This window comes from Chelon labrosus (assembly GCF_963514085.1).
Source record: "Chelon labrosus genome assembly, chromosome: 8".
Taxonomy (NCBI): Eukaryota; Metazoa; Chordata; class Actinopteri; order Mugiliformes; family Mugilidae; genus Chelon; species Chelon labrosus.
Genome location: NC_140358.1, coordinates 6,272,894 through 6,300,728, shown reverse-complemented (window position 1 = coordinate 6,300,728; position 27,835 = coordinate 6,272,894). Strand labels below are relative to the sequence as shown.

At 40.3% G+C, this 27,835-nt stretch overlaps 2 protein-coding genes across 2 annotated transcripts; both read left to right on the top strand.

Moving 5' to 3' along the window:
* Nucleotides 1–14,749: 14,749 nt before the first annotated feature.
* On the top strand, nt 14,750–17,976 carry LOC311491778 (uncharacterized protein). The gene is made up of 5 exons (XM_084549804.1): nt 14,750–14,985; nt 15,116–15,457; nt 16,341–16,682; nt 17,126–17,251; nt 17,395–17,976. The coding sequence occupies exons 1-5, from the start codon at nt 14,943–14,945 to the stop codon at nt 17,475–17,477; spliced, it is 936 nt and encodes a 311-aa protein (XP_084405930.1). The 5' UTR covers nt 14,750–14,942; the 3' UTR covers nt 17,478–17,976.
* A 4,785-nt stretch (nt 17,977–22,761) lies between these two features.
* On the top strand, nt 22,762–26,138 carry LOC311491777 (uncharacterized protein). The gene is made up of 5 exons (XM_084549803.1): nt 22,762–22,824; nt 22,968–23,309; nt 24,199–24,543; nt 24,988–25,113; nt 25,257–26,138. Exons 1-5 carry the CDS (start codon nt 22,782–22,784, stop codon nt 25,337–25,339), a joined length of 939 nt encoding a protein of 312 aa, XP_084405929.1. The 5' UTR covers nt 22,762–22,781; the 3' UTR covers nt 25,340–26,138.
* Nucleotides 26,139–27,835: the final 1,697 nt, after the last annotated feature.

Sequence of the window (27,835 nt, the reverse complement as noted above, 5' to 3'; positions counted from 1 at the left end):
ATTTTCAAATGTGCCCCTTACACCTGGAAAAACGGATGTGATGAAAGGAAATGTATGTATTTCAAGGACAATTTAGGGTAACAAAAACTTTTTCTAGCTAACATTTCATATCTCAACTAAACTTACTGATCTCAGTGATGCGACCGTGGTGGCAAAGCTGGACGTGCCGGTGGTCGCCGCTGGAAATGCCTGTGGATTACTCTGTGGTGCGGAGACCTGAAACAACATCCCATACTGATAATTTTAATATTACAACGTTAAATGTCAAAATGTCTCCATCCTGCTCATGTGCTGTATTCCAAGTAGAGTATCCTCTTAACTGAAACGCTCTCCAAAGCTAGCTGACTGTTTGCTAGGTAGCATCCGAGTCACGTTAGCTAGGTATCTAGCGATGAATAATAAATGAGTTAACGGTAATATTAAAACGACTTAACTTACCGTTAATGACGGTGACGGTGCCGGTTAAACTACCCCTTAAAGGTCAGCCCACACATCCGCCAAAACCGCCCGTTCAATTTCCTCCACACGCAGGGAAACGGCCATGCTTGGGTCCTCACCATCCCCGAAGCCCTCTTTCACCAGTGGTATCGGCGTGGTTTGAGAAGGGGCGTGGTATATTTGCATATTTTCTAAATATTTAGCTTTACACTCGGCGACCTATTTAGATTTAGATTTAGATTTAACATTTATATTTAGATTTAACATTTATATTTAGATTTAATATTTAGATTTAGATTTAACATTTATATTTAGATTTAACATTTATATTTAGATATAACATTTAGATTTAACATTTAACATTTAGATATACATATATATATATATAATATCTGTCTCAAATGTGAGGAAAATGCGCTAAATGTTGGGAAAGTGAGCTAAATGTTGAAAATGTATCAGCTAAAAAATTGTAACCGAAATTTTACATTCGGCACCCCATACACCTCTGCCAAAATTGTGTTCCAAAGGCATGAATGAAGGACAAGTTGTGCTGTACTGTCCACACCCAGCAGGGGGCAGTGTATCTCCACACACTTTAGTCCCTCTGAGCAGGTCTGGAAGACAGAACAGGCTTGACATCTGACATATTGTCACATATTAGAGGCTCCACTTTACTGATATATCCATACTAATAAAAATGTGCTTATAATAATAATCAGAATAACTGATCACCAGTGTTTTGTATTTTCTTGGTGTGGACAGAAATTGGAGGGCGTCAGTGAGAGCTTCATGTTCAGCTGCACGTTTTGTCTTTGATGGACCCTTCACAAGAGACATTTTCAAGATACAGGTATTTAGTATAGGCTTTGTCTACATTTTGAACACTGTTTAAAAAATAGTTATTTAATACCTTTACATGTTTAAGTGGATTGACCTCATTTACAGGTGAGCATGGGACAGACTGCACACCTTTACTGCTGATGGGAGTCAAATACAGAATCCATTCCCCTGCAGAGTTCTCCTTCGGCCAAAAGATGTTCAGTGATGCATTTGCAAAAGATTTCATAGGTCTTCCCAAATATATTATCTGTCAAAATATGGTTGACTCGTTTGTGCAAGAAAAAAATAGAAACAAATAAAAGAGCAAACAAATTAAACCTTACCCTAGATTCATATTGAAATGTTTTGATGGAACTTTCCCCCTTCAGGTTTTAACTGAGTGACACTTGGGAAGCCCTGGTCAATCTAGATGAGGAAACAGACTCATTATCTTACTTTATAAGTCGTTTTCATCCATCAACCCAGAGCCTTTTATACATTTTTAAGGTCAGTCTGACTGTTATGTTTTATTGACAAGTAAAACATGAAAAATAAAAATAATCAGTACCTACACATGTACTTACAACCCCAGCTCAAACACCATCATTGAGGCAAATGCCTCAGCCGGCTGCATGGTGGTGACGTTAAAATGTTTTGTGCTCAGTGAGATGCTGGACGTTGTGAGCACGATAAATGTAACCTGAAGGGAACAAAACAACCATCGTGTGATATAAATAGTGACGCCTACGTGGAGAAAACTGTTGCACTGCCACTCACTTCACTGTCTCTTTGTAGGGGGTTTCCAAGTTCACAGTCTATTAGTCTTCCTTTGTCAGTGGCTGTACAACTCACTTGTGTTTCCTGTAGATGCAAACACACACACACACACACACAAACACGCATGTATCCAAATGGCATATTTTTATTTTGCTATATTCATATGACAACATCTCCGCTTTCTCCACCAGGACAATATCAAGCTGATGCTCCTTCACAGCAGTGTTCTTCTGCACTCACTGCTGCCCTGCTGTGAACAATGGACATGTAGTGCAGTGTATCTGGGAGCATAATGACTGAGCCACTCTGGTGTGCATCATCCCCATCGTAGTCACAGTGATCTCCAAAGCTATGTCTTTTTTGGAAGGAGTTATGACTGCAACACCGTCCTCTCTAGAGATATGATGAGATGAGTTTGGCTTGAGGTTACTGAAGGTTACTTTGGCAAATGTTGTCGCTGCCACAGCCCTTGTTTAAGATAATCTGTTAAAAAAAAAAAAAAAAAGACACTTACTTTGCATTTTTAAACTTGACTAGGTGTCTAATAATTTTCACGTATGTCATGCAAGTAGATTTCTAAAGGTTGGATTCACAGCTGTAGTCCCACACAGGTATACAGTGGTGCTAAAAACGACTTTCTACTAAAGGAAACATAACAAAAGCATTGGTCAATGGCTGAAGAAAGTTCAATAGTTCTTAAGAGTTCGAATAATTAGCCCTGTGGCGACCTGTCCAGGGCGTACCCCGCACCCTTCACAGGACAAGCGGTCACAGAAGAAGAGTTTGATTCCATTTGTCTTCCTGGTATTTAAGAATCTGAGTCACACTGTTAAATTTACTGGTTCATTCAGCAGCAAAACACTCCTACAACGTACATGCTTGTCTTGTCCTAAAAACCTTCCTATACCACATACATAAATCCAAGGACACAAACGCTTCCCATCTTTTTCTATGAGCACATGCAGTCTTTATCCTTGAATATTCATTCATTCATTCATTCATTAATCTTCTATACCCGTTTAGTCCTGTTGTAGGGGAACCAGTCGTCCTCTCAGCTCTCCCCCTCTCTGGAATTTAAATTTACGGAGTTGTTTTGCAGAAGAACTCTCCTAACAGATCAACCTTTTTCACCTTAGCCATAAAGGTGCCATGTCTGAACGCGGGACAGGCCCACGCTATCGGACCTCCCTGATGCTCTGGACGTCATCTGAGCCAAAAGAGACAGATTTACACTTCTTGTGGAATTTCCCACTCTTGTTTCTTGACTAATTAGTCCTGAATCGAAAGAACATCAACATGATATCAGGAACTACAAAGAATGAATTGACTCCTTTTGGATTCGAAGGACAAAGTCTAGAAGCCTTAATGTGATGTTCAATTATGTTTTAAACTTGTGATGTACTAATTTTCTTTTTCAGAGACGAATGCAAACATACCATTTTAACAGGTTTTGTCCCCCCTCTCTTGGAATGACCAAGAGAGCGAAACACTGATAAGCCGGTCGTAAATAACTTTCTTTCCCCAGAACCAGACTCTGATATGCATTTTCCTCTGAAAAGCACCTAAGTTTTATAATATGACTATCGAAAATGTAATAACCTGGTAAGTTATATATTATTGTTCAGGAAGTGCTTACGATCATTGTACGATAATGCTAGCCCAAATTCACATAATTTGTCACGGTAAGGATGGATCAACATTGCCATCAAGTGGCTATCTTTAAAAGTATTTTCTCTCTTTTAATCATTGAAGTTAAAGAATGTTGAAACTTAGGTATGTTCTTATACTAATAGTAGCTATTAGTTTAAATCATAACTGTTGAAATTGTTATTTTAGAAACCCCCGACCCTTTGTTATTAGCAAAATGTCAATGTAAAGAGAACTTGAGTTTATTAATTTATTGATGTTTTTGAGTTACTTTGATGTAGTCATTCTGATACGTCATCTTGTCATGTTGTAATGTTGAGTGTTGTCGCATACGAAAAACATTGCTAACGAGTCATGATGAGTGATGGGATGATTAAATTTAGTAATATAAAATAGGTTAAAAAGATCAGGCAATAAGACATCTCGAAACAAAGGAGAAGGCGTTCTCTTCTCTTTCCGCGCGAAGATTCTGGAAACCCGATCCAAAACACGCCCTGAATAATTAACTCATAAAACCAGAGAGACGCACCCATTTCTCCGCTCTTTCGCCGCACTTTTAGGACTTTTATACTTTCGCCGCACTTTCTACTCTCCACTTTTCATTCACGTTTTACTTTTATTTTAGTATTCTTCTTTACGTACTTAGTCACGTTTATACTTAGTAACTTTAAGAACAACTTGAATATTGACAATCCGGTCCTTTTCAAGCTCTGTTTGTTTCTCGTCGGATGTTTTTCCCGACGTACGATTTTTATAGTGACTTAAATATTTTTCTAGCTTTATTCATTTTTATACTCTACGAACCGAAGTACTAATCATCATCGTTTATAAGTTAGCCAGCGTAGTCAGCTGGGATATCAGAGAAAGACCCAATCTCTTCGACGGATCAAGAAATCAAGAAGCTGTTGCCATAGCAACGACATCAAGAAGACGTGACGATCCGACTTCTTTCTTCAAACACAAAGACATTGCCAAGTGTCATCTACTGCCTTTGACTGAACACCTACAGCGCTCTCAAGCAAAGCTGGGTGTTGGAGTTGCAGACCAAGCAACAAGTCCTGTCTACCGGTCCCAGAGAGACCTGCATCAGCTGTGCCGTTTCGTCACCATCTCGTCACACCGACGCTCCGCCATCACCGACGCCGAGAAGACTCTACGGAAAAGTAGGCTTGAATCGTTCCTACCGCTTAAGACAAAGAGTTGGTGTCACTACTTTGAAACTCCCTACTAACATCTTTTAGATAAGATTGATTAGATTAGATATCAAATCTATTCCCTTTAGTTTAGGACTTAAAACATCTCCATCTCTCACCATCGCTCCAGAAATTAATTATTTCATACCTTATCATATTCGTTTTATTTGATTACACTCCTATATTCTATTAGTCCCTCATTTATTCATAGTTGTCACTTTATTAAATAAATATTTGTTCACACTTAAGAAGTTGTTTGTGATGTTATTTTACGGCAGAGAATGACTGGTACAAACTGTAGTAAAGGATTCACTCCTTCAGATATGCAAATTATTGAACTGAGACTGATAAATTGATTTAAACCGTGTTCTTCCTACGATAACAGGAGGTGGTGCCCTAACGAGACATTTAAAAGGTGTAGACTACCCTACACTGTTAAGGGTCACGGGGGTCTGCTGGAGCCTATCATCGGGCGAGAGGCAGGGGTACACCCTGGACAGGTCGCCAGTCCATCACAGGGCCACACACAGAGACAGACAACCATTCACACTCACACGCACACCTACGGCCAATTTAGAATCACCAATGAACCTAACCAGCATGTCTTTGGATGGTGGGAGGAAGCTGGAGTACCCGGAGAGAACCCACGCAGACACAGGGAGAACATGCAAACTCCACACAGAAAGGCCAGCCGGGCCATGGATTCGAACCGGTGACCTTCTTGCTGTGAGGCATCAGTGCTAACCACCTCGCTACTGTGCCGCCCTCCTTGAATATTCATTATAAAAAATCTTTTTTGCTGCTTTTTTGTGTTCCTTGTTTGCTCTGTGTCTACTGCTCTCCTTGCAGCCCACATCAGGTCCCCTTCAGGTCTTTTACAGTAAATTACATTTTATTTTTTGAAGATGGCTCTGCTTCACTGAACTTGGAAGCATCCTGCAAATGATCTTATCTTTTTGTTGAAACTGACCTGCAAGGGTCCTGCTGAGGCAGCAGGTATTCCAAAAACAAAAATCAAAACAACAAAAAAAAAACATCACAAGACTTGAAATCAAGAACACTGGAAACACAGAAACGGTTATAACAAAAAAAAAAAAAAAGACAGAGGACAAAGAGAAAAGCAGGACTATATACACACACACTCACACACACAAGGGCAGAGGAGACACAGGTGAAAACAATCAGGGCGGGGCAGACAATTACAGAGGTGGGAAATCACAGGACAGGAAGGTGTCGAGAAACAGGTGAAACTAATCAAGACGGGGAAGACAATCACAAAGGCGGGAAGAGACACAAGACAGGAAACCAAGAACTTAAAATAAAACAGGAAACTGGGAAACATGAAACATGAACGAAACTCAAAACCTGGACACAGGAATCAAAAAAACAACCATGACAGTACCCCCTCCTCAAGGGACGGATCCCAGACGTCCCTAACAGGGGCGAGAGTTCTGGGGGGAGGCCGGGCAGACAGGGGCGAGAGTTTCCGGGGGGCCAGGCAGACAGGGGCGAGAGTTCTGGGGCTGGAACAAGAAGGGCCGGGACAGGAAGGGCCAAGAGTTCTGGGGGGCGGCCGAGAGTCGCCCCCCAGAATAGAGAGAAATATTGTGCATCCTGACGAATGAAGAGCAAGGCATATAATCTACCTCCTAGGACGTTTTTTTTAAATCTTGCGGCCCTCAGGAACCTATTCGGGCGAAACAAGAAACAATACACCATTTGAAAAAGAATAATAAATGAATAAATAACCAAAAGACAGAAGAGAGATAAATAAATAGATAGTTTTTAAAATAATAATAATAATAATAATGATAATAATAATAATAATAATAATAATAATAATAATAATAATAATAAAATAAAATAAAAATTAAAATAAAATAAATAAATAAAAGGGGTGGGGGTCCATCAATCAGGGGGCAGAGACTGAAGAGAGTGAAAGAATGTTAAAAAGGAAAGCCACTTGTTATAAAATGTATCAGAGTTACCTTTCAGTGAATATCTGATCTTCTCCAGCTTTAGAAAAGACATGGTGTCATTGAGCCATTGAGTGCTAGAAGGAGCTTTGGTTGACTTCCATTGAAGAAGGAGATGGCGTCTTGCCAGTAAAGAAGTAAAAGCTAAAATATCTAATTGTTTAGTGGTAAACCGGTAACAGTCTTCTGGAAGCCCAAATATGGCGGCATGGGGGGGAAACTTTTATGTCTACTGAAAGTATTTTTGACATGGTATCAAAATAATTCTGCCAGAAGCGAAAAAGTAGCGAGCAGGAGTAGAACATATGGGTTAAATTACAGGGTGAGGCATGACATTTGTCGCAACAGTCCGTGACACTGGGATAGATTTGTGACAGTCGAGTTTTAGAAAAAAGGACTCTAAACAGTGGGAACCTCTCAGCTTTTTCACTGAACCTAGTCTTCGCACTGTGGTTACTTTCATATGTGTTCATGTTGAGCTTAAAGGGTCTTTAGTGGAGCTTCTTGTTTGTCAGAATTGAGGTTAAAGGATGTGGTACAGACTGTGCAGACTCTTGAAGCAAAATTGTGATACTGGACTGTACAAATACGACTGACTTAACTTTAAGACTGTGTCTATAAAAGTCAAATATTCTTAGGTTTAACCAAATGTGTGGTTGAATGGTTTGAAGATTGGGTTTTAATACCCCACACCCACCTCAGGGGACCCAACCAACATTCACCCTAGCAGGCAGTAGTGTTGGTCTTGTCCCCTCCCTCAAGTAACCTGGTGCAGAAATTTGACGAGCAGTTCACAACTCTGATCACACAAACATTAAATGCAACACATCATATAATTGCGGTGGTGTGGTTAAAATCATAAAATCATATTTTTGTACATTCATTTGTTTTAAACAAGTCAAAATTCAGTAAGCCACAACAGTTTAACAGTCACTGCTGAATTTAGCTCACGGAGGCTTCTTGTGAACTAGCAACATATCCTGTTGATGCCAAAGTCATGCACATTCTGAGTAAACATGCTCAGCGGTCTGTCAGAAGCGTCAGAAATGGCCAGTCACAGCGAACATCTCGCAGCTCAGTTGACACTTGTGGTTTTGCAATTTGTTTTCACAGGCACGTACAAACATCACAGTGCTTTGAAAGTAAAATACCTTGTTGGTTCAAACAAAAGTACTACTACTTAATTTTCAGGCTTGTCTAATGCACCAATAAAGTCAGCTGCCGCACTGATTTTTACTGATATACCCAACGTCATTTCATCTCTGTCTTCCAACTGGAAATATAATTGTTATTTAAAAGATCTTTTCTGATTACAGTATAGTGAACTATGGGTTAATGGAAACAGTTTAGAAAATTCGCCTCTGGCACCTTTCACCCCCACACAAACAAGCCCAGACAGCCTCCCTTAGCTGTGGCTGACTTATCATGTAACCAGACTCCACCACTGCTGATAATTCACTTCTCAGTACATCAGTACAAAAGTACTTTTTGTGCAACATAAGGCCAGTGTTTCGTCTCTCAGTTAGATGCTGAGATGAGAAGTTGACATATCTGCTCTGAAGTGGTAATGCCCACCAACGGATTTGCTTACAAGGAGCTTTTACCATCAAAGAACACGGTTGCTACCTGATGTGCTTTTAGGTAGAAATGGCATCACACGGCTATGAGTCAATTTCTATTCTTTCAAAAGAAATCCTTTACAGAAACTTTTCTCTTCTCTGGCCAATACAGTATGTGATGCAGCTTTTGAGCTGAGCCGGCAAGTGATAGTGATGACTTTCACAAAAGTCCCACTGAGATATTATGTTGCAAGAGAACACCCAAGATCAAACTTACTCTCATGTTGGCTCGTGTTGAAATAATAAAGATAAAAGGCCAGAAATTAAAAAAACAAAAAATAAAAAAATGTACCCACTGCGACAGAGACTCCTATTCAGTGTAGGTCATTATTCCATGAGCAGTATTACAATAGTTGGTGACTATGCAACATTCTCCTCATTGATGTAGTAGGGTGTTATTTTAGCCACCCACCTTCTATTCGCTGTAAATCCGACCCAGCCTGACCAGCCTGTCTGACATGTGTATTAATCGGACACAACTGGGGTCCAGACGATCACTGCTTACACTCATTTTCAAGAATCACAGAGCTGCTACTCTGCTAATCTGGAGGAGTCCATATTGCAATCTCCGTCTTGGCAAATTGGCATCATTGCTGTTCTGAGTTACTTCAGTTGGGAAGCAGTATGAGCAGCAATGAATGAACATGTTCCTCGTGTGTAGTATCATGGCTAAGTCAGAAAGCCACTGTCCTGTGCTTGCTACACCGAACTACAGGTTTGTGATGGGCCAAAAACTGCTTCCTACTCTGATGTAGTATCTGTGCAAATGCAGCATAACACAGCCATGGTAATATCTCAGTGAGGCTATAATTAGGCATAGTGCTACTTACACTATCTGCTCTCCCCCCTACTCCCACCCCCACCGAGAATACCAGCCCGATGACTGTGACTGTGACGCCTGGCCAGGTGAGAAGACAGCTGGAAAGAGTCAAGCAAGGCAAGACAGCAGGCCCGGATCGTGTCAACCCCCGAGTCCTGAGGACTTGTGCTTCACAGCTGTCTGGCATCCTGCACTTCATCTTCAACCTGAGTCTAAAGCTGGAAAGGATAGCGGTGCTGTGGAAAACATCCTGCGTAGTGCCGGTGCCCAAGAAGCCCATCCCATCTGGCCTCAACGACTTCAGACCGGTTGCACTGACGTCACATGTCATGAAGGTCCTGGAGAGACTCGTCCTGGCTCAGCTGAGACCCCTGGTGACCCCTGTCTTGGACCTTCTTCAGTTTGCGTATCAGCCTCATGTTGGTGTGGATGATGCTGTCATCTACCTGCTGCACCGTGCTCACTCTCACCTGGATGGTGGGAAGGGCTCTGTGAGGATCATGTTCTTTGATTTCTCCAGTGCTTTTAACACCATTCAGCCCTTTCTGGTGAGTGAGAAGCTGCTCAGGATGGGTGTCGGCTCCTCCATTGTCTCCTGGATTACTGATTACTTGTCTGACAGGCCCCAGTTTGTGCGGCTGGGGGGCTCCCTGTCTGATACTGTTGTCAGTAATGTGGGGGCACCACAGGGGACTGTCCTGTCTCCATTTCTGTTCACTCTTTACACCTCTGATTTCCAGTACAGCTCTGGGTCCTGCCACCTGCAGAAGTTCTCTGATGACTCTGCAGTGGTTGGGTGTATTAGTGATGGACATGAGGAGGAGTACAGGACACTGATCGGAGACTTTGTAGAGTGGTCCCAGGCAAACCACCTACTCCTGAATGTGGACAAGACCAAGGAGCTGGTCATTGACTTCAGGAGGAAGAGGACACCAGCAGTGCCCATCACCATCCAGGGCCTGGATGTGGAAGTAGTGGACCAATATAAGTACCTGGGCGTCCACATGAACAGCAGACTGGACTGGAGGGACAACAGTGATGCTGTGTACAAGAAGGGACTGAGGCCACGTCCACACGTACGAAAACGATCTTTTCCCCCCTCCGTTTTCCCTGGCATCGTTTCAAGAATATCCGCGTCCACACAGATCCGTTTCAACACGACTGAAAACGCTACCTCATATTCCAGGCCTATAAGTGGCGCTGTTTCGGTTTCAGAAATTCACCAAAAACGGAGAGGAAGAGGCGGAGCATGCGCATAAAGCTTGAGCGCTGTTTACAAATCGGCTTTAGAAGAAACCAAACTCAAGGAGAAATGATATTTTGCCCTGGTAACCCTAATAGGCTCAATAACTTCTCCAGCAGGAACACGAGCATGTAGTCCGCCATTGTTGTTGATGTTTTTATGAGACGTCTCGCGGGATATAAGAGGTGGAAGGCTGCTCGAGGGGTGTGGCGATGACATCATAATTTTCTCCGCTTTCGGCGTCCACACAAAAACGCAAGAGGTGCGTTTGCGAATTTTTCCACCCTGGGACCCGGTTTCAGAAAAGTGGGTTTTAGGGCTATGCGTTTACAGGATTCATGTGGACGATCGGCCAAAACGATGCAAAACATCTGCGTTTAGACCAAAACGCATTTCCGTGTGGACGGCCCCTGAGTAGACTCTACTTCCTGAGGAAGCTTAGGTCTTTTGACGTATGCAGCAAGTTGCTGGAGATTTTCTACCAGTCTGTTGTTGCGAATGCCCTGTACTTTGCTGTGGTTTGTTGGGGGAGCAGCACCAGCAAAAAGGACATAAGTAGGATCGACAAATTGATCCGAAAGGCTGGTCATGTGATTGGCAGTGAGTTGGAGACGTTTGTCTCAGTGAGGGACAGGAGGACACTGGACAAACTGCTCTCCATCATGGACAATCCGTCACATCCACTACACCAGACTATAGAGGGGCAGCGGAGTTCATTCTCCAACAGACTGATCCAGCTCCGCTTCCACACTGAACGCTACAGGACTACTTTCATACCATTCTCTGTCCAGCTCTACAACAACTCACCTTTCTGTAACAGATAACTCAATGTTATTAATGTTAATGGACACTATTGCACCTTACACCTTATCCTGTATATATAATATATATTCTTCCATACCTATTTCTTGTACATATGCTAATATGGTAGTTTGTACATTTTTGCTTATACTATTTTTATTTTATTTTATTTTACTAGATTTTATTTTACTTATTTCTATTTTATTTAATCTTCTTTTATCTGAGGTTCTTAAGAGTGTTTTTTATGTACAACTAAGCTACTGTGACCAAGCAATTTCCCTTGTGGATGAATAAAGTTTGTCAAAGTCTAAGTCTAAGTCTAACCTCCTCCTGGCAGCAGACTCCGGATTCCTATCTATTCTCATCCTCCTTGACCTGACTACAGCTATCGATACTATCTCCCACTCCATCCTTCTCCATAGACTGGCATCCACTGGACTATCTGGCACACCTCTGGACTAGTTCCACTCCTATCTCACTGGCCGAATTCAATTCATTCAATTAAAAACTTTTGCACCCCAGCCATCTCCTATCTCCGCTGGTGTACCACAATGGTGTCCAGAGCCTTCAGCCCCCCCCCCCCCCCCCCCCCCAGAGATGCTGAGCCTTTTGCCTTCACTCTGCAGTCCATCTCATCCAAACCATCTCAACTGGGTTTAGGTCAGGTGACAGCGGAGGCCAGGTCATCTGGCGTAGCACTCCATCACTCTCCTTCTTGGTCATATAGCCCTGACACAGCCTGGAGGTGTGTTTGGGGTCACTGTCCTGTTGAAAAATAAATGATGGTCCAACAAACCGGATGTCATAGGATGTCACTGCATGATGCTGTGGGAGACATGCTGTGCCTTCAATTTTGAATAAATCCCCAACAGTGTCACCAGCAAAGCACCCCCACACCATCACACCTTTGGAACCATGAATGTAGAGACCATCCGTTCACCTTTCCTACTTCGCACAAAGACATGGTGGTTGGAACCAAAGATCTCAAATTTGGACTCATCAGACCAAATCACAGATTTCCACTGGTCTAATGTCCATTTCTTGTGTTTCGTGGACCAAACAAATCTCTTCTGCTTGTTGTTTTTCCTTCTAGTAGCTATTTGACCCTTAAGGCCTGATTGGTGCAGTCTCCTCTGAACAGGAGGTGCTGTTAACCTGTGATTTCTGAGGGTGGTGACTTGGATGAACTTATCCTCAGCAGCAGAGGTGACTCTTGGTCTTCTGTTCCTGGGGCGGTTCTCATGTCAGCCAGTTTCGTTGTAGCATTTGATGGTTTTTACAACTGCACTTGGGGACACATTCAAAGTTTTTGCAGTTTTGACGTTTCAGCGTAAATAGTCATGAAAATAAAGAAAAACCATTAAATGAGAGGGTGTGTCCAAACTTTTGACTGGTGGTGTAGCGAAAAGCACATGTCAGTCTGCTAACATGCTACATTGACAGTGCTAACTTATTTAGCAAGCATTGTTCAAGTATTGGGGCGGCACAGTGGCGAGGTGGTTAGCACTGATGCCTCACAGCAAGAAGGTCACCAGTTCGAATCCGTGGGCCGGCTGGCCTTTCTGTGTGGAGTTTGCATGTTCTCCCTGTGTCTGCGTGGGTTCTCTCCGGGTACTCCGGCTTCCTCCCACCATCCAAAGACATGCTCATTAGGTTAATTGGTGATTCTAAATTGGCCGTAGGTGTGCATGTGAGTGTGGCCCTGCGATGGACTGGCGACCTGTCCAGGGTGTACCTCGCCCGATGACAGCTGGTTTACAATGGCTAGGTTTAAAATGGCTAGGTTTAAATTGGACTCTAGTACTCCACTAATTATTATAATAGGCCAATCAATTAATCAATTAATTAGCAAGTATTGTTCAAGTATTGTTCAAGATGCTTACTGCTAAAGGTTCATTTTGAGGGACCACAGTCACAGTCCATAGTACTGATTAAATGACATTAAATGTATTTAATCCTCTGGCGACAAAATTTTAAAACTTTTTGTTGAAAAGATTTATTCTGGACCAAAATAGTGGACCAGCTGACCTACAGGTTTACATTGGCTAGGTTTAAATTGGACTCTAGTACTCCACTAATTATTATAATAGGCCAATCAGAAGAAGAATGCCTGATGAATCCATTCTTTCTGTGCATGTTTGCACAGGTAAACATGAGCTGATGCCATGTTTCTAGATGTGCCAGAAACAAGATGGTAGAAAAACAAGTTATAAAACAAGTATTACGCAAAAAAAGTGAAATTTTTAAAAAAAAACCCCACAAAATTAACACAATGATTTTAATTTTTCATTAATTAATTAATTCATCTTCTGTAATCGCTTGTTCCTGTGAAGGGTTGCAGGGGGGTGCTGGAGCCTATCCCAGCTGTCATCGGACGAGAGGCGGGGTACAAGCTGGACAGGTCTCCAGTCTATCACAGGGCTTGATTTTAATTAAATCAAGGAAATATTGTCCAAGTGAACATAGCCATCCCTCTCCATAAAATGATGCAACTAGCATTATAAAAAAATAATGTGATGAGGTCAGAGTCTATTTGGCTACACTTTCACTGATGTGGTATGATTATTGTTTATTTGCTTTTGCTTTGCTTTTGTAATGAGTTACAAAATAACTTTTGACACTTTATTTTTAACTTTTAAATATGATGTAATTCTATGTACTATATTTGGTTTCTCGTGTTTGATTTGTATCGCGTTGCATTGCACATAGCATGTGTTTACAGCAGCCAGTCTCCACCATGAGAATCAATGTACTTCTCTGTTTTTTTAATAAGACAAAATAAGACAAAAAGATGTTAAACCTTGGTCAATGATGACGTGGGCGTTTAATCTCTCTGCACAGCTCAAAAAAAAAGTGACGGAAATGTAACTGCCTGCCCTGCTTAAGTTTCCGCAAGCAAAAAGATCATCATCATTATCTTATCAGTGGTAAAATCACACCAGACGACTTCTAACTTCTAACAGGGGTGAACAATGTATTAAGATTTTAGATCACATTTAATAATGTACTGTGGCGAGAAGGGCCTTATTGTAACCTCTTATATTTAATCTTCTAAACTCATTGAATGTTTCATACATAAACCCAAATATGACAAATAGTATGAAACTGTATCAGTGTTAGAAATGCAGTCGGGCAAAAAGTACTAGTCACTGAAATCTACTGCTTAAATCAGAGGCTTTTTCTGAAGGAACTGAGTACTCTAAATGTCTGAATGTATTTCTATCAGGTACAACAAACTCCATTATCAGTTTGACTGAACCTGTTCTTGCTGTACAACATTTCTTTTGCTGTATTTATTTTTTGCACAGCTTTCTATGAACTGTGTTAGGGCTACAACATTTGGCTTGACCGTTCAAACTGAACATCATCAAGAATCTAAAACATACATTTTAAAAATCATTTTTAATGCAGTTATTTTCAGTCAAAGAAAAACTAAATGTAGCTCAGATTCTTTAAAAATGGGTCACTGGCTTGCGAATGCTCACAGGAAGTTCTATGTTCCAACCAATCACTTTGATTGTCACTTTGTAAACTTCCATCAGCTTGTGACTAGATCTACCATTTGAGTGGGAAGACATCAGTTGTGCAAGAGAAGGGTGATAGACGACAATGATCGGAGGACTGACAACCTTGATTCTTCTCAGTACATTGAGTGAGTTCACTTCTTTGATAAGAACTACTGCAAAACATTTTGTGTTAACCGAATGTGAATTTTTTATTCAGTAAATACTTTTGTGAAGTGTCATGTTGTAACACTGTTAATGTTTGTCTGTTTTCTTTAGCTCTGATGAAAACCATCGAGGTTTCAAATCAGATCTCTTTGACTGTGGCTGAACTTGGAGATAATTTGACTCTGACATGCACAATTGGGAGCGAACCTGAGTTGCTTTTCTGGCATAAGCTGAGTTTTGGATATGTGGCTGAAACCATTGCTTTAGGAAGTTTTGGTAAAATAACAATGAAGGAACCTTTTAACAACTCGAGATTCAAAGTCACAAAAGTGAGTGATGCGTATTCCCTTACCATAACAAATGTCAGCAGAGAAGATGAAGGAAAATACTTCTGTCAAGTAGGATCACCATACACCATGAGATTTATCAATGGCACTCTGTTGGCTGTGAACGGTAAAGTATATTCATTTTTTTTTCTTTGTTTCTTCAACAAGTTTGTTTATTAATTTTCAGAGAAAATAATCACACTACAACAAATAATACAGGTGCAAAACAGAACTGTCACAGTAAGGCTCTTCTTCAATAAAATAAACATAAACATGACGGCTGTAGCATGCAACGTCAGTCTAAAACATAAGTTGTCCTTAAGAGTCACTGGTGGTCCAAAAGTTAACTTATCCTGAAGTTATCCCGAAGAGAAAAGCACTTCAAATAAAACTAAGCAAAGACAAACAAACGTATACTAAATACATAGCAATACTCATTTGTTAATGGTTGACATACACAGAGAGCATGCCTCCAATGTTTTCCTCCCCTCTAAAAACACCATAAAAGATCTCCACACATTGTCAAAGACGAGATATTTACCCTTTAACGTAAAAGAGAGTTTTTCCAGTACAAGAGATTCTGACAGTCCTGCAAGCCAGACACCAACACTTGGTTTGATAGTGGATTTCCAAGATTTGGCTATGGTATATTTAGCTTGTAAGATGCAGAAAGTAATCATGGATTCATTTGCCTTGCTGAGATTATGATTTACAGGAAAAATGCCAAAGATACACAGTTTGGCGTCTATTAATAGTTTTATACCTGTGACATGTAAAATCATATCCATCACTTCTCTCCAAAAAGCCTGGTTTTTGGGCAGTCCCATAGGCAGTGATAAAATGTGTCCTTTCTACCACATTTGCAGCATGTGTCGGGATTATTGGGGTTGAATTTATTTAGCTGAGTTGGTGTTACATATGTTCTCAAAAGTATATTCATTTGTGTTTGCTATACGTGTGCCATTATATTTATAAAGGTTATGGATCTTTTGTTTTGGCAAATCACGCAGATCCAAAAAATCCGCAGAAGTCTCTCTACGTGAAACAAAGTCCAGATGTAGAGTCGGTCCAGCCCGGAGACTTGGTGACTCTGCAGTGTTCCCTTGTCGACAAAAGCAAAGAAAAGATACATCAGTGTCCTGACGAACGCAGTGTGTACTGGTTCAGAACTGGATCAGAATCACATCCAGGCTTCATTTACACTCATGGTAACAGCAGTCATGACCAAGGGCAAAGAAAATGTGTCTACCACCTGTCCAAAACTATTAGCGACTCCTCGGATGCAGGGACGTACTGTGCTGTGGTCACCTGTGGAGAGATCCTGCTTGGTGAGGGAACTAAAGTGGAGACAAGTATGTATTTTAAAGTCTTTTTAAATTATGTTTACTGATATATTATTTATTTATTATTATTTAAATTCATAAAACTGATTTAAGTTATTCTTTAGTTTCAGTTTTTAAAAACCAGTTAGGTTTACATGATACATGATGGCGGACTTGATCTTTCACCGGTGAAGTCCGGCCTCCTCTGCCACCCTTCCTCTCTTTGTTCTGTCACTGTTCTGTTTCTTAAATTGAAGGCCCTATCTCTCTGCTGCTTCGATGTCTTCTGGCACAGTTTATATGATCATTTCTGCTGTAACGTTGTCGCAGCAGCAGAGCAAGGATCGCTTTATTAATTTAAACTGGAAACTGGTAGGATTTTGTGTTTAATAAATTAACTATTACTTAAAATGTTTTAATGACATCCTGACTAATTTAAAATAAGCTCTGGTATCTTTTTCTTTGTTTTCTAGCTCACGCAACAGGTTCTGAATTTGCTGCGTTGGTGGTATCAATAATCTGCTTGGCTATATCTTTGGTTGTACATTTTGTTTTCATCTGTTGCCAAACTCCAAGAGCAGTATGTGGACAATATGAAGGTCAGTTTTGTTTATGGAATTATATATTTTAATATTCTAGTAAATAAAGTTTACTTACACAAGACAGTTTACCAACTTTAAGTTGGTAAATAATCTACTAAATCCTTCTGAATAGTCAGTATTTCTGTTTTGTTCATCATTAGGAATGGAAAGCACCTCGTCACAAGTTCTATATCTCTGGAGGGAAAGCTACGAGACAAATGAAGAAGAAAAAAATCAAGGGTGACGGAAATGTTTCTGTCCCTGGATTTGAATGAATGAATGAACTTTATTGTCACTAACGACTACAGCGAAATGATACTGAGTTTGTGTTTCTGTGGGCTGGTTTGTAGCGCTGGCCCCTTTGTGTGAAGAATAAAAAATGTTGTGGGTTGTTATTATTATTTTATTTTACTTTATTTTTTAGCAAGAAAAGGATGGTTAGCATAAAAGTCAGACACAGTTCCATACTTTCAGGATAACATTATGAGTTTGTATATACGCTTAGTTTTATTTTAAGCTTGTTTTTATGTTTCATTTAAAGAAAATCCTTGTGTCATATTTCTTCCGTACTTTTTCATATTTGCCCTATAGAAGTTTGAAATAGTAATTCTCTATTTGATGTCTAATCGTCTGAAAAAAATATGAAAATAAATAAAAAGCTACTCAGACAGTCCAAAGACATGCTCATTAGGTTAACTAGTGATTCTAAACTGGCCGTAGGTGTGAATGTGAGTGTGAATAGTTGTCTGTCTCTCTGTGTTAGCCCTGAGATAGACTGGAGACCTGTCAAGGGTGTACCCCACCTCCTGCCCAATGACAGCTGGGATAGGCTCCAGCCTGCTGGTATTGTTCAAATAAAGCAAATCTAAATAATTAAACACTTCTTTTTGTATTTCTTTTGTACATTTTTTAATATATGTGTGTTCAAAATAAGAATGTCTAGGGATGCTTTTTGTCTGACATGAGGTGGCAGAGCTTAGTCTATGGAACAAAACACGAACAGATCCTGAGCAACACAACTGGTCTTCTTAGTCATGACTAGATACTTAAATGTTCTGATTACCTTCAAAACAAAAAGTCATCTTCAGCCTAGGCTAAAACACTATCTGTTTCTCAAAATACATGGACAGCTCCATGTTTTAACCCAAAACAAGAGCCGAACGATGTGGCCTCTAGCACCAGAATAACTCTGAGCACAGGACTGCTTCAAGCTGTGGTGATGCTGTGTGAGTCAGAAGGCTTCAAACTACACTTCCCTTTTTTTTTTTGGACTCTTATTTAACTGCCATAAATATTATTTATGTTATTTATGTTTATTTATTTTTTGTTTCTTGTTTAATGCATACTGACCAATTTTGATGGAATTATGTATATGAGAGGAACTTTTATTTTATGTATTTCTGTGTTGCACGGGGACACTTTAAGTAGTAGCAACCAGGAAGTTTGTTATTCACTGACATGTGCAGTCTTCCCCAAGTTGATGAATGGCAGGAGTTGTTACACCTTGATTAGACGAAGTTGAAGAAAAAGTTGCCCATTCCTTCCGTTTTGCTTCTCATTCCCTCATGGTGAATTGCAGCCAGCGAGGTATATGAGTTTAATGTCTGAATATTGTTGCGCATTTTGTTTATGTTTAATTGCTCGTTAAGCTAATTAGCGGATGCGTGTCTGTCTGAACGTTACAGTGTGTGTAATAAGTATTTTCTGTGTGCGATTGTATTTCATGTAGTTCGATGGTGGATTTCATGGACGATAATTGAAGCTGCGATTAAATCCATCAGTAATTGACAACCCTGGTTCCGTGTATTTCCTGAGGGAGTGATACCTTATAACATGCAAACACTTCAGAAACAAAACATGTAGGTCCAATTTGAGTTCACACACTGCTGATAAAGGTAAACACTACAGCTCACCCCCCTACCCCACTTGGTCGCTCTGATCACGACCTGGTCCACCTCATGCCTGTCCAACCTGTGGTGAAACAACAACCCCCAGCTACAAGGACTGTGAGGAGATGGACAGAGGAGGCCAGCGCGAAGCCTGAGGGACTGCTTTGAATCCACTGACTGAGAGGTGCTGTGTGGAGCACATGATGTGGAGGACATAGACAGTCTGACCACCTGCATCACCAACCACATTAACTTCTGTGTGGACAACTGTGTGGGTCACTGTGGAGAGTCTGATTCTGAACCACCTCCGACCCCTGGTGAGCCCCCGAAACTGGATCCACTGCAGTTTGCCTATAAACCGAGTATTGGGGTGGATGAAGCTGTCATCTACCTGTTGCACAGATCCCTCTTGCACCTTGAGGAGCCCAGAGGTACTGTGAGAGTCATGTTTGTTTGACTTCTCCAGTGCCTTTAACATGATACAACCCTCGCTGCTCAAGGGGAAGCTAGAGGGAGCAGGGGTAAACAGCCAGCTGACTGCATGAACCATTGACTACCTCACAAACAGACCACAGTATGTGAGGCTTCACGGCTGTGTTTCTGATGAGGTGTTTTGCAGCACAGGAGCTCCACAAGGGACAGTACTATTCCCATTCCTCTTCTCCATCTACACTTCAGACTTCCGGTACAACACAGACAGATTCATTCTTCACTTGGAAATAGTCAATAGCCTTCCCCTTTGCTTGACAGTGTATTGCATTATGGAATATGGGATATAGGGCAGAGGGGTATTTATTATATCACTAGAATGACAGCTCTTAGAGGACCGTGTCTTTGTGAAATCTAATTAATTATGGACTGTAATTCCAGAAGGGTACTGGAATAGCCTGTTAAGCCTGTTATTTTCATGATTACAACTACCTCCTCATGGCAGCAGACTCCGGATTCCTATATATTCTCATCCTCCTTGACCTGACTACAGCTTTCGATACTATCTCCCACTCCATCCTTCTCCATTGACTGGCATCCACTGGACCATGTGGCACACCTCTGGACTGGTTCCACTCCTATCTCACTGGCTGAATTCAATTCATTCAATTAAAAACTTTTGCATCCCAGCCATCTCCTATCACATCTAAGCCTCACCATCCCTCCTGCCCGCAGCAGCCTTCAGAAATAAATGATGATCCAACTAAACACAATCCGGATGCCATAGGATGTTGCTACATGATGCTGTGGGAGACATGCTGTGCCTTCAATTTTGAATAAATTCCCAACAGTGTCACCAGCAAAGCACCCCCACACCATCACGGCTTTGGAACCATGAATGTAGAGACCATCCGTTCACCTTTCCTACTTCGCACAAAGACATGGTGGTTGGAACCAAAGATCTCAAATTTGGACTCATCAGACCAAAGCACAGATTTTCACTGGTCTAATGTCCACTTCTTGTGTTTCGTGGACCAAACAAATCTCTTCTGCTTGTTGTTTTTCCTTAGTAGTAGTTTTCTAGGAGCTATTTGACCTTTAAGGCCTGATTGGTGCAGTCTCCTCTGACCAGTTGATGTAGAGATGTGTCTGCAACTAGAACTCTGTGTGGCACTGATCTGAGCTCTAATCTGAGGTGCTGTTAACCTGTGATTTCTGAGGGTGGTGACTTGGATGAACTTATCCTCAGCAGCAGAGGTGACTCTTGGTCTTCCGTTCCTGGGGAGGTCCTCATGTGAGCCAGTTTCATTGTAGCGTTTGATGGTTTTTACAACTGCACTTGGAGACACATTCAAAGTTTTTGCAATTTTGACGTTTTCAACGTAAATAGTCATGAAAATAAAGAAAAAACATTAAATGAGAGGGTGTGTCCAAACTTTTGACTGGTGGTGTACCTAAAAGCACATGTCAGTCTGCTAACATGCTACATTGACAGTGCTAACTTAATTAGCAAGTATTGTTCAAGTATTGTTCAAGATGCTTACTGCTAAAGGTTCATTTTGAGGGACCACAGTCACAGTCCATAGTACTGATTAAATGACATTAAATGTATTTAATCCTCTGGCGACAAAATTTTAAAACTTTTTGTTGAAAAGATTTATTCTGGACCAAAATAGTGGACCAGCTGACCTACAGGTTTACATTGGCTAGGTTTAAATTGGACTCTAGTACTCCACTAATTACTATAATAGGCCAATCAGAAGAAGAATGCCTCATGAATCCATTCTTTCTGTGCATGTTTGCACAAGTAAACATGAGCTGATGGCACATGTTTCTAGATGTGCCAGAAACATTCATTCATTCAGTCATTCATCTTCTATACCCGTTTAGTCCTGTTGTTAAGGGTCACTGGGGTCTGCTGGAGCCTATCCCAGCTGTCATCGGGCGAGAGGCGGGGTACAAGCTGGACAGGTCTCCAGTCTATCACAGGGCTTGATTTTAATTAAATCAATGAAATATTGTGCAAGTGAACATAGCCATCCCTCTCCATAAAATGATGCAACTAGCATTATAAAAAAATAATGTGATGAGGTCAGAGTCTATTTGGCTACACTTTCACTGATGTGGTATGATTATTGTTTATTACTTGTTTATTTGCTTTTGTAATGAGTTACAAAATAACTTTTGACACTTTATTTTTAACTTTTAAATATGATGTAATTCTATGTACTATATTTGGTTTCTCGTGTTTGATTTGTATCGCGTTGCATTGCACATAGCATGTGGTTACAGCAGCCAGTCTCCGCCATGAGAATCAATGTACTTCTCTGTTTTTTTTTTCACCTTTTAGAGAATTGTATATTGTGGCTTCTTCATTACTGTAACTGCTTGCCAATTGTGTCGCATAAGACAAAAAGATGTTAAACCTTGGTCAGTGATGACGCGGGCGTTTAATCTCTCTGCACAGCTCAAAAGTGACGGAAATGTAACTGCCTGCCCTGCTTAAGTTTCCGCAAGCAAAAAGATCATCATCATTATCTTATCAGTGGTAAAATCACACCAGACGACTTCTAACTTCTAACAGGGGTGAACAATGTATTAAGATTTTAGATCACATTTAATAATGTACTGTGGCGAGAAGGGCCTAATTGTAACCTTTCATATTTAAGCTTCTAAACTCATTGAATGTTTCATACATAAACCAAAATATGACAAATAGTATGAAACTGTATCAGTGTTAGAAATGCAGTCGGGCAAAAAGTACTAGTCAATGAAATCTACTGCTTAAATCAGAGGCTTTTTCTGAAGGAACTGAGTACTCTAAATGCCTGAATGTATTTCTATCAGGTACAACAAACTCCATTATCAGTTTGACTGAACCTGTTCTTGCTGTACAACATTTCTTTTGCTGTATTTATTTTTTGCACAGCTTTCTATGAACTGTGTTAGGGCTACAACATTTGGCTTGACCGTTCAAACTGAACATCATCAAGAATCTAAAACATACATTTTAAAAATCATTTTTAATGCAGTTATTTTCAGTCAAAGAAAAACTAAATGTAGCTCAGATTCTCTAAAAATGGGTCACTGGCTTGCGAATGCTCACAGGAAGTTTTATGTTCCAACCAATCACTTTGATTGTCACTTTGTAAACTTTCATAAGCTTGTGACTAGATCTACCATTTGAGTGGGAAGACATCAGTTGTGCAAGAGAAGGGTGATAGACGACAATGATCGGAGGACTGACAACCTTGATTCTTCTCAGTACATTGAGTGAGTTTGCTTCTTCTTTGATTAGAACTACTGCAAAACATTTTGTTTTAACTGAATGTGAATTTTTTATTCAGTAAATACTTTTGTGAAGTGTTAGGGCCTGTCATGTTGTAACACTGTTAATGTTTGTCTGTTTTCTTCAGCTCTGATGAAAACCATCGAGGTTTCTAATCAGATCTCTTTGACTGTGGCTGAACTTGGAGATAATTTTACTCTGACATGCACAATGGGGAGCGAACCTGGGTTGCTTCTCTGGCATAAGCAGAGTTTTGGATATGTGGTTGAAACCATTGCTTTAGGAAGTTTTGACAAAATAATAATGAAGGAACCTTTTAGCAACTCGAGATTCAAAGTCACAAAAGTGAGTGATGCGTATTCCCTTACCATAACAAATGTCAGCAGAGAGGATGAAGGAACATACCTCTGTCAAGCAGGATCACCATACACCATGAGATTTATCAATGGTACTCTGTTGGCTGTGAACGGTAAAGTATATTCATTTTTTTTTTTTTTTTTCTTCAACAAGTGTGTTTATTAATTTTCAGAGAAAATAATCACACTACAACAAATAATACAGGTGCAAAACAGAACTGTCACAGTAAGGCTCTTCTTCAATAAAATAAACATAAACATGACGGCTGTAGCATGCAATATCTGGCACAGTCTAAAACATAAGTCATCCTTAAGAGTCACTGGTGGTCCAAAAGTTAACTTATCCTGAAGTTATCCCAAAAAGAAAAGCACTTCAAATAAAACTAAGCAAAGACAAACAAATGTATACGAAATACATAGCAATACTCATTTGTTAATGGTTGACATAAACGAGGAGCATGCCTCCAATGCTTTCCTCCCCTCTAAGAACACCATAAAAGATCTCCACACATTGTCAAAGACGAGATATTTACCCTTTAACGTAAAAGTGAGTTTTTCCAGTACAAGAGGGTCTGACAGTCCTGCAAGCCAGACACCAACACTTGGTTTGATAGTGGATTTCCAAGATTTGGCTATGGTATATTTAGCTTGTAAGATGCAGAAAGTAATCATAGATTAATTTGCCTTGCTGAGATTATGATTTACAGGAAAAATGCCAAAGATACACAGTTTGGCGTCTATTAATAGTTTTTTTTTACCTGTGACATGTAAAATCATATCCATCACTTCTCTCCAAAAAGCCTGGTTTTGTGGGCAGTCCCATAGGCAGTGATAAAATGTGTCCTTTCTACCACATTTGCAGCACGTGTCGGGATTATTGAGGTTGAATTTATTTAGCTGAGTTGGTGTTATGCTCTCAAAAGTATATTCATTTGTATTTGCTATATGTGTGCCATTATATTTATAAAGGTTATAGAGCTTTTGTTTTGGCAAATCACGCAGATCCAAAAAATCCGCAGAAGTCTCTCTACGTGAAACAAAGTTCAGATGTAGAGTCGGTCCAGCCCGGAGACTTGGTGACTCTGCAGTGTTCCCTATTCGGCAAAAGCAAAGAAAAGATACATCAGTGTCCTGACGACCGCAGTGTGTACTGGTTCAGAACTGGATCAGAATCACATTCAGGCTTCATTTACACTCACGGTAACAGCAGTCATGACCATGGGCAAAGAAAATGTGTCTACCAACTGTCCAAAACTATCAGCGACTCCTCGGATGCAGGGACGTACTACTGTGCCGTGGTCACCTGTGGAGAGATCCTGCTTGGTGAGGGAACTAAAGTGGAGACAAGTATGTATTTTAAAGTCTTTTTTAAATTATGTTTACTGATATATTATTTATTTATTATTATTTAAATTCATAAAATTGATTTAAGTTATTCTTTAGTTTCAGTTTTTAAAAACCAGTTAGGTTTACAAGATACATGATGTCGGACTTGATCTTTCACCGGTGAAGTCTGGCCTCCTCTGCCACCCTTCCTCTCTTTGTTCTGTCACTGTTCTGTTTCTTAAATTGAAGGCCCCATCTCTCTGCTGCTTCGATGTCTTCTGGCACAGTTTATATGATCATTTCTGCTGTAACGTTGTCGCAGCAGCAGAGCAATGATCACTTTATTAATTTAAATTGGAAACTGGTAGGATTTTGTGTTTAATAAATTAAGTATTACTTAAAATGTGATAATGACATCCTGACTAATTTAAAATAAGCTCTGGTATCTTTTTCTTTGTTTTCTAGCTCACGCAACAGGTCCTGAATTTGCTGCGCTGGTGATATCAACAATCTGTTTGGCCATATCTGTGGTTGTACATTTTGTTTTCATCTGTTGCCAGACTCCAAGAGCAGTATGTGGCCAATATGAAGGTCAGTTTTGTTTATGGAATTATATATTTTAATATTCTAGTAAATAAAGTTTACTTATACAAGACAGTTTATAAACTTTAAGTTGGTAAATAATCTACTAAATCCTTCTGAATAGTCAGTATTTCTGTTTTGTTCATCATTAGGAATGGAAAGCACCTCGTCACAAGTTCTATATCTGTGGAGGGAAAGCTACGAGACAAATGAAGAAGAAAAAGATCAAGAGTGACGGAAATGTTTCTGTCCCTGGATATGTGAATATGATATTAAGTTTGTGTTTCTGTGGTCTGGTTTGTAGCGCTGGCCCCTTTGTGTGAAAAATAAAAAAATGTTGTGGGTTGTTATTATTTTTTTATTTTACTTTATTTTTTAGCAAGAAAGGGATGGTTAGCATAAAAGTCAGACACAGTTCCATACTTTCAGGATAACATTATGAGTTTGTATATACGCTTAGTTTTATTTTAAGCTTGTTTTTATGTTTCATTTAAAGAAAATCTTTGTGTCGTATTTCTTCCGTACTTTTTCATATTTGCCCTATAGAAGTTTGAAATAGTAATTCTCTATTTGATGTCTAATCGTCTGAAAAAAATATGAAAATAAATAAAAGCTACTCAGACAGTCCAAAGACATTCTCATTAGGTTAACTAGTGATTCTAAACTGGCCGTAGGTGTGAATGTGAATGTGAATGGTTGTCTGTCTCTCTGTGGTAGCCCTGAGATAGACTGGAGACCTGTCAAGTGTGCACCCCACCTCCTGCCCAATGACAGCTGGGATAGGCACCAGCCCCCCAGATGAATGAATGAATGAGTAAAAAAGTTTGTAAATGTTAAGTGTTGCTGCTTCACACATTACTGAGTTCAGTCTATGAAAAACAAAACATCGGTCCTCTTAATCACGACTGGAGACTTCGGTGCTGGTGCTCACCTAAATAAACTACCAACCTGTGATGGTAGCCACCTGTTTCATAGTGGTAGTAGTAGTTTTATAGTAAGAGCCAAAGTCACTACTCTGTACTTTCAATATTTTACAAGGATATCATTATGAGTTTATACATACTGTACGCTTGTTGTTTTATGCTTGCTGTTGTTATTCAAATAAAGTAAATCTAAATAATTAAACACTTCTTTTTGTATTTCTTTTGTACATTTTTTAATATATGTGTGTTCAAAATAAGAATGTCTGGGGATGCTACTTGTCTGACATGAGGTGGCTGAGTTTAGTCTATGAAACCAAACACGAACAGATCCTGAGCAACACAACTGGTCTTCTGTTCTGATTACCTTCAAAACAAAAAGTCATCTTCAGCCTAGGCTAAAACACTATCTGTTTCTCAAAATACATGGACAGCTCCATGTTTTAACCCAAAACATGAGCCGAACGACGTGGCCTCTAGCACCAGAATAACTCTGAGCACAGGACTACTTCAAGCTGTGGTGGTGCTGTGTGAGTATGTGATAAGAGTCAGAAGGCTTCAAACTACACTTCCCTTTTTTTTTTTTCTTTTTTCTTTTTTGGACTGTTATAACATACAAACACTTCAGAAACAAAACAGGTAGGTCCAATTCAAGTTCACACAATGCTGATAAAGGTAAACACTACAGCTCAACCCCCCCTACCCCACTTGGTCGCTCTGATCATGACCTGGTCCACCTCATGCCTGTCCAACCTGTAGTGAAACAACAACCCCCAGCTACAAGGACCGTGAGGAGATGGACAGAGGAGGCCAGCGAGAAGCCTGAGGGACTGCTTTGAATCCACTGACTGAGAGGTGCTGTGTGGAGCACATGATGTGGAGGACATAGACAGTCTGACCACCTGCATCACCAACCACATTAACTTCTGTGTGGAGAACACTGTGTGGGTCACTGTGGACAACTGGGCCAATAGTTAGCCAATTTCAGTATTTCATCTACAAAAGTTTCCTCATGTAACATTTGTTAGGTAAAACATATACAGTATAAATAACAGGATCAGAGACGTTTCTTCTGAAGAGAGGACTCGTATGTGAGGTTCAGACAAGAAGAATAGAGTTTATGTCAGTATAACAAGTTATACATCGATAAACCTGAGTTGCCTCTGGATCGCAACAGATTCTTCTTTGTGTTACATCTTTCATACCACAAAAAGTTCCTCCCTTTGGGCTGGGTTTCCCCCACATTCAGCCCTTTTTTAGTTTCACCTACGCTTATTGGCCAGTTTCTATCTGTGTCAAAACACACAGCCCTTCACCCACTGTCTTCACTACACACAGTCATGAGTAGGCCCCTGTCTGTCTGTCCTTGAGATAAGCTGGCACCTGTATAGACCTCAGGCCTGTTTCTTTTACGATGGAGCAGGGATTCAGACCTCCTCCCCTCTCTGCTTTTCTATGTTTCTGGCTCTCTGTTCTTTTGTTCTGATTTTAAGCATTTTCATACTACACTACATAAATCTACGCTACACGTTTATCGTACCCTTTAGCAGATGCAGGATTTCAGTACAGGGTGTATATTTTCAATACAGCTTGTTTTGTGTTTACTTGTGCAAATAACTTACAAAAGTCAGATTCACTTTTCACAACACATTTCAGAATGGCAAGGACCCCCTCATGTTGAGACCAAGGGTTTATAGTTTCACTATCCTCCTCACCTATATGCAACTGTGTAAAAGTTGATAGCTGAGAACAGAGCTTAATAGACCTCTGTTTTCAAGTTTGTTTTCAGCTGTCTAACAGCTTTTCATCTC

What these genes read in the sequence shown, in the direction of transcription:
- LOC311491778 (XM_084549804.1), top strand. Translation starts at nt 14,943, where the DNA reads ATGATCGGAGGACTGACAACCTTGATTCTTCTCAGTACATTGA. An exon ending in GATTCTTCTCAGTACATTGA is followed by an intron (nt 14,986 to 15,115) that starts GTGAGTTCACTT and finishes TGTTTTCTTTAG; the next exon opens with CTCTGATGAAAACCATCGAG. An exon ending in CACTCTGTTGGCTGTGAACG is followed by an intron (nt 15,458 to 16,340) that starts GTAAAGTATATT and finishes CAAATCACGCAG; the next exon opens with ATCCAAAAAATCCGCAGAAG.
- LOC311491777 (XM_084549803.1), top strand. Translation starts at nt 22,782, where the DNA reads ATGATCGGAGGACTGACAACCTTGATTCTTCTCAGTACATTGA. An exon ending in TACTCTGTTGGCTGTGAACG is followed by an intron (nt 23,310 to 24,198) that starts GTAAAGTATATT and finishes CAAATCACGCAG; the next exon opens with ATCCAAAAAATCCGCAGAAG. An exon ending in AGTATGTGGCCAATATGAAG is followed by an intron (nt 25,114 to 25,256) that starts GTCAGTTTTGTT and finishes GTTCATCATTAG; the next exon opens with GAATGGAAAGCACCTCGTCA.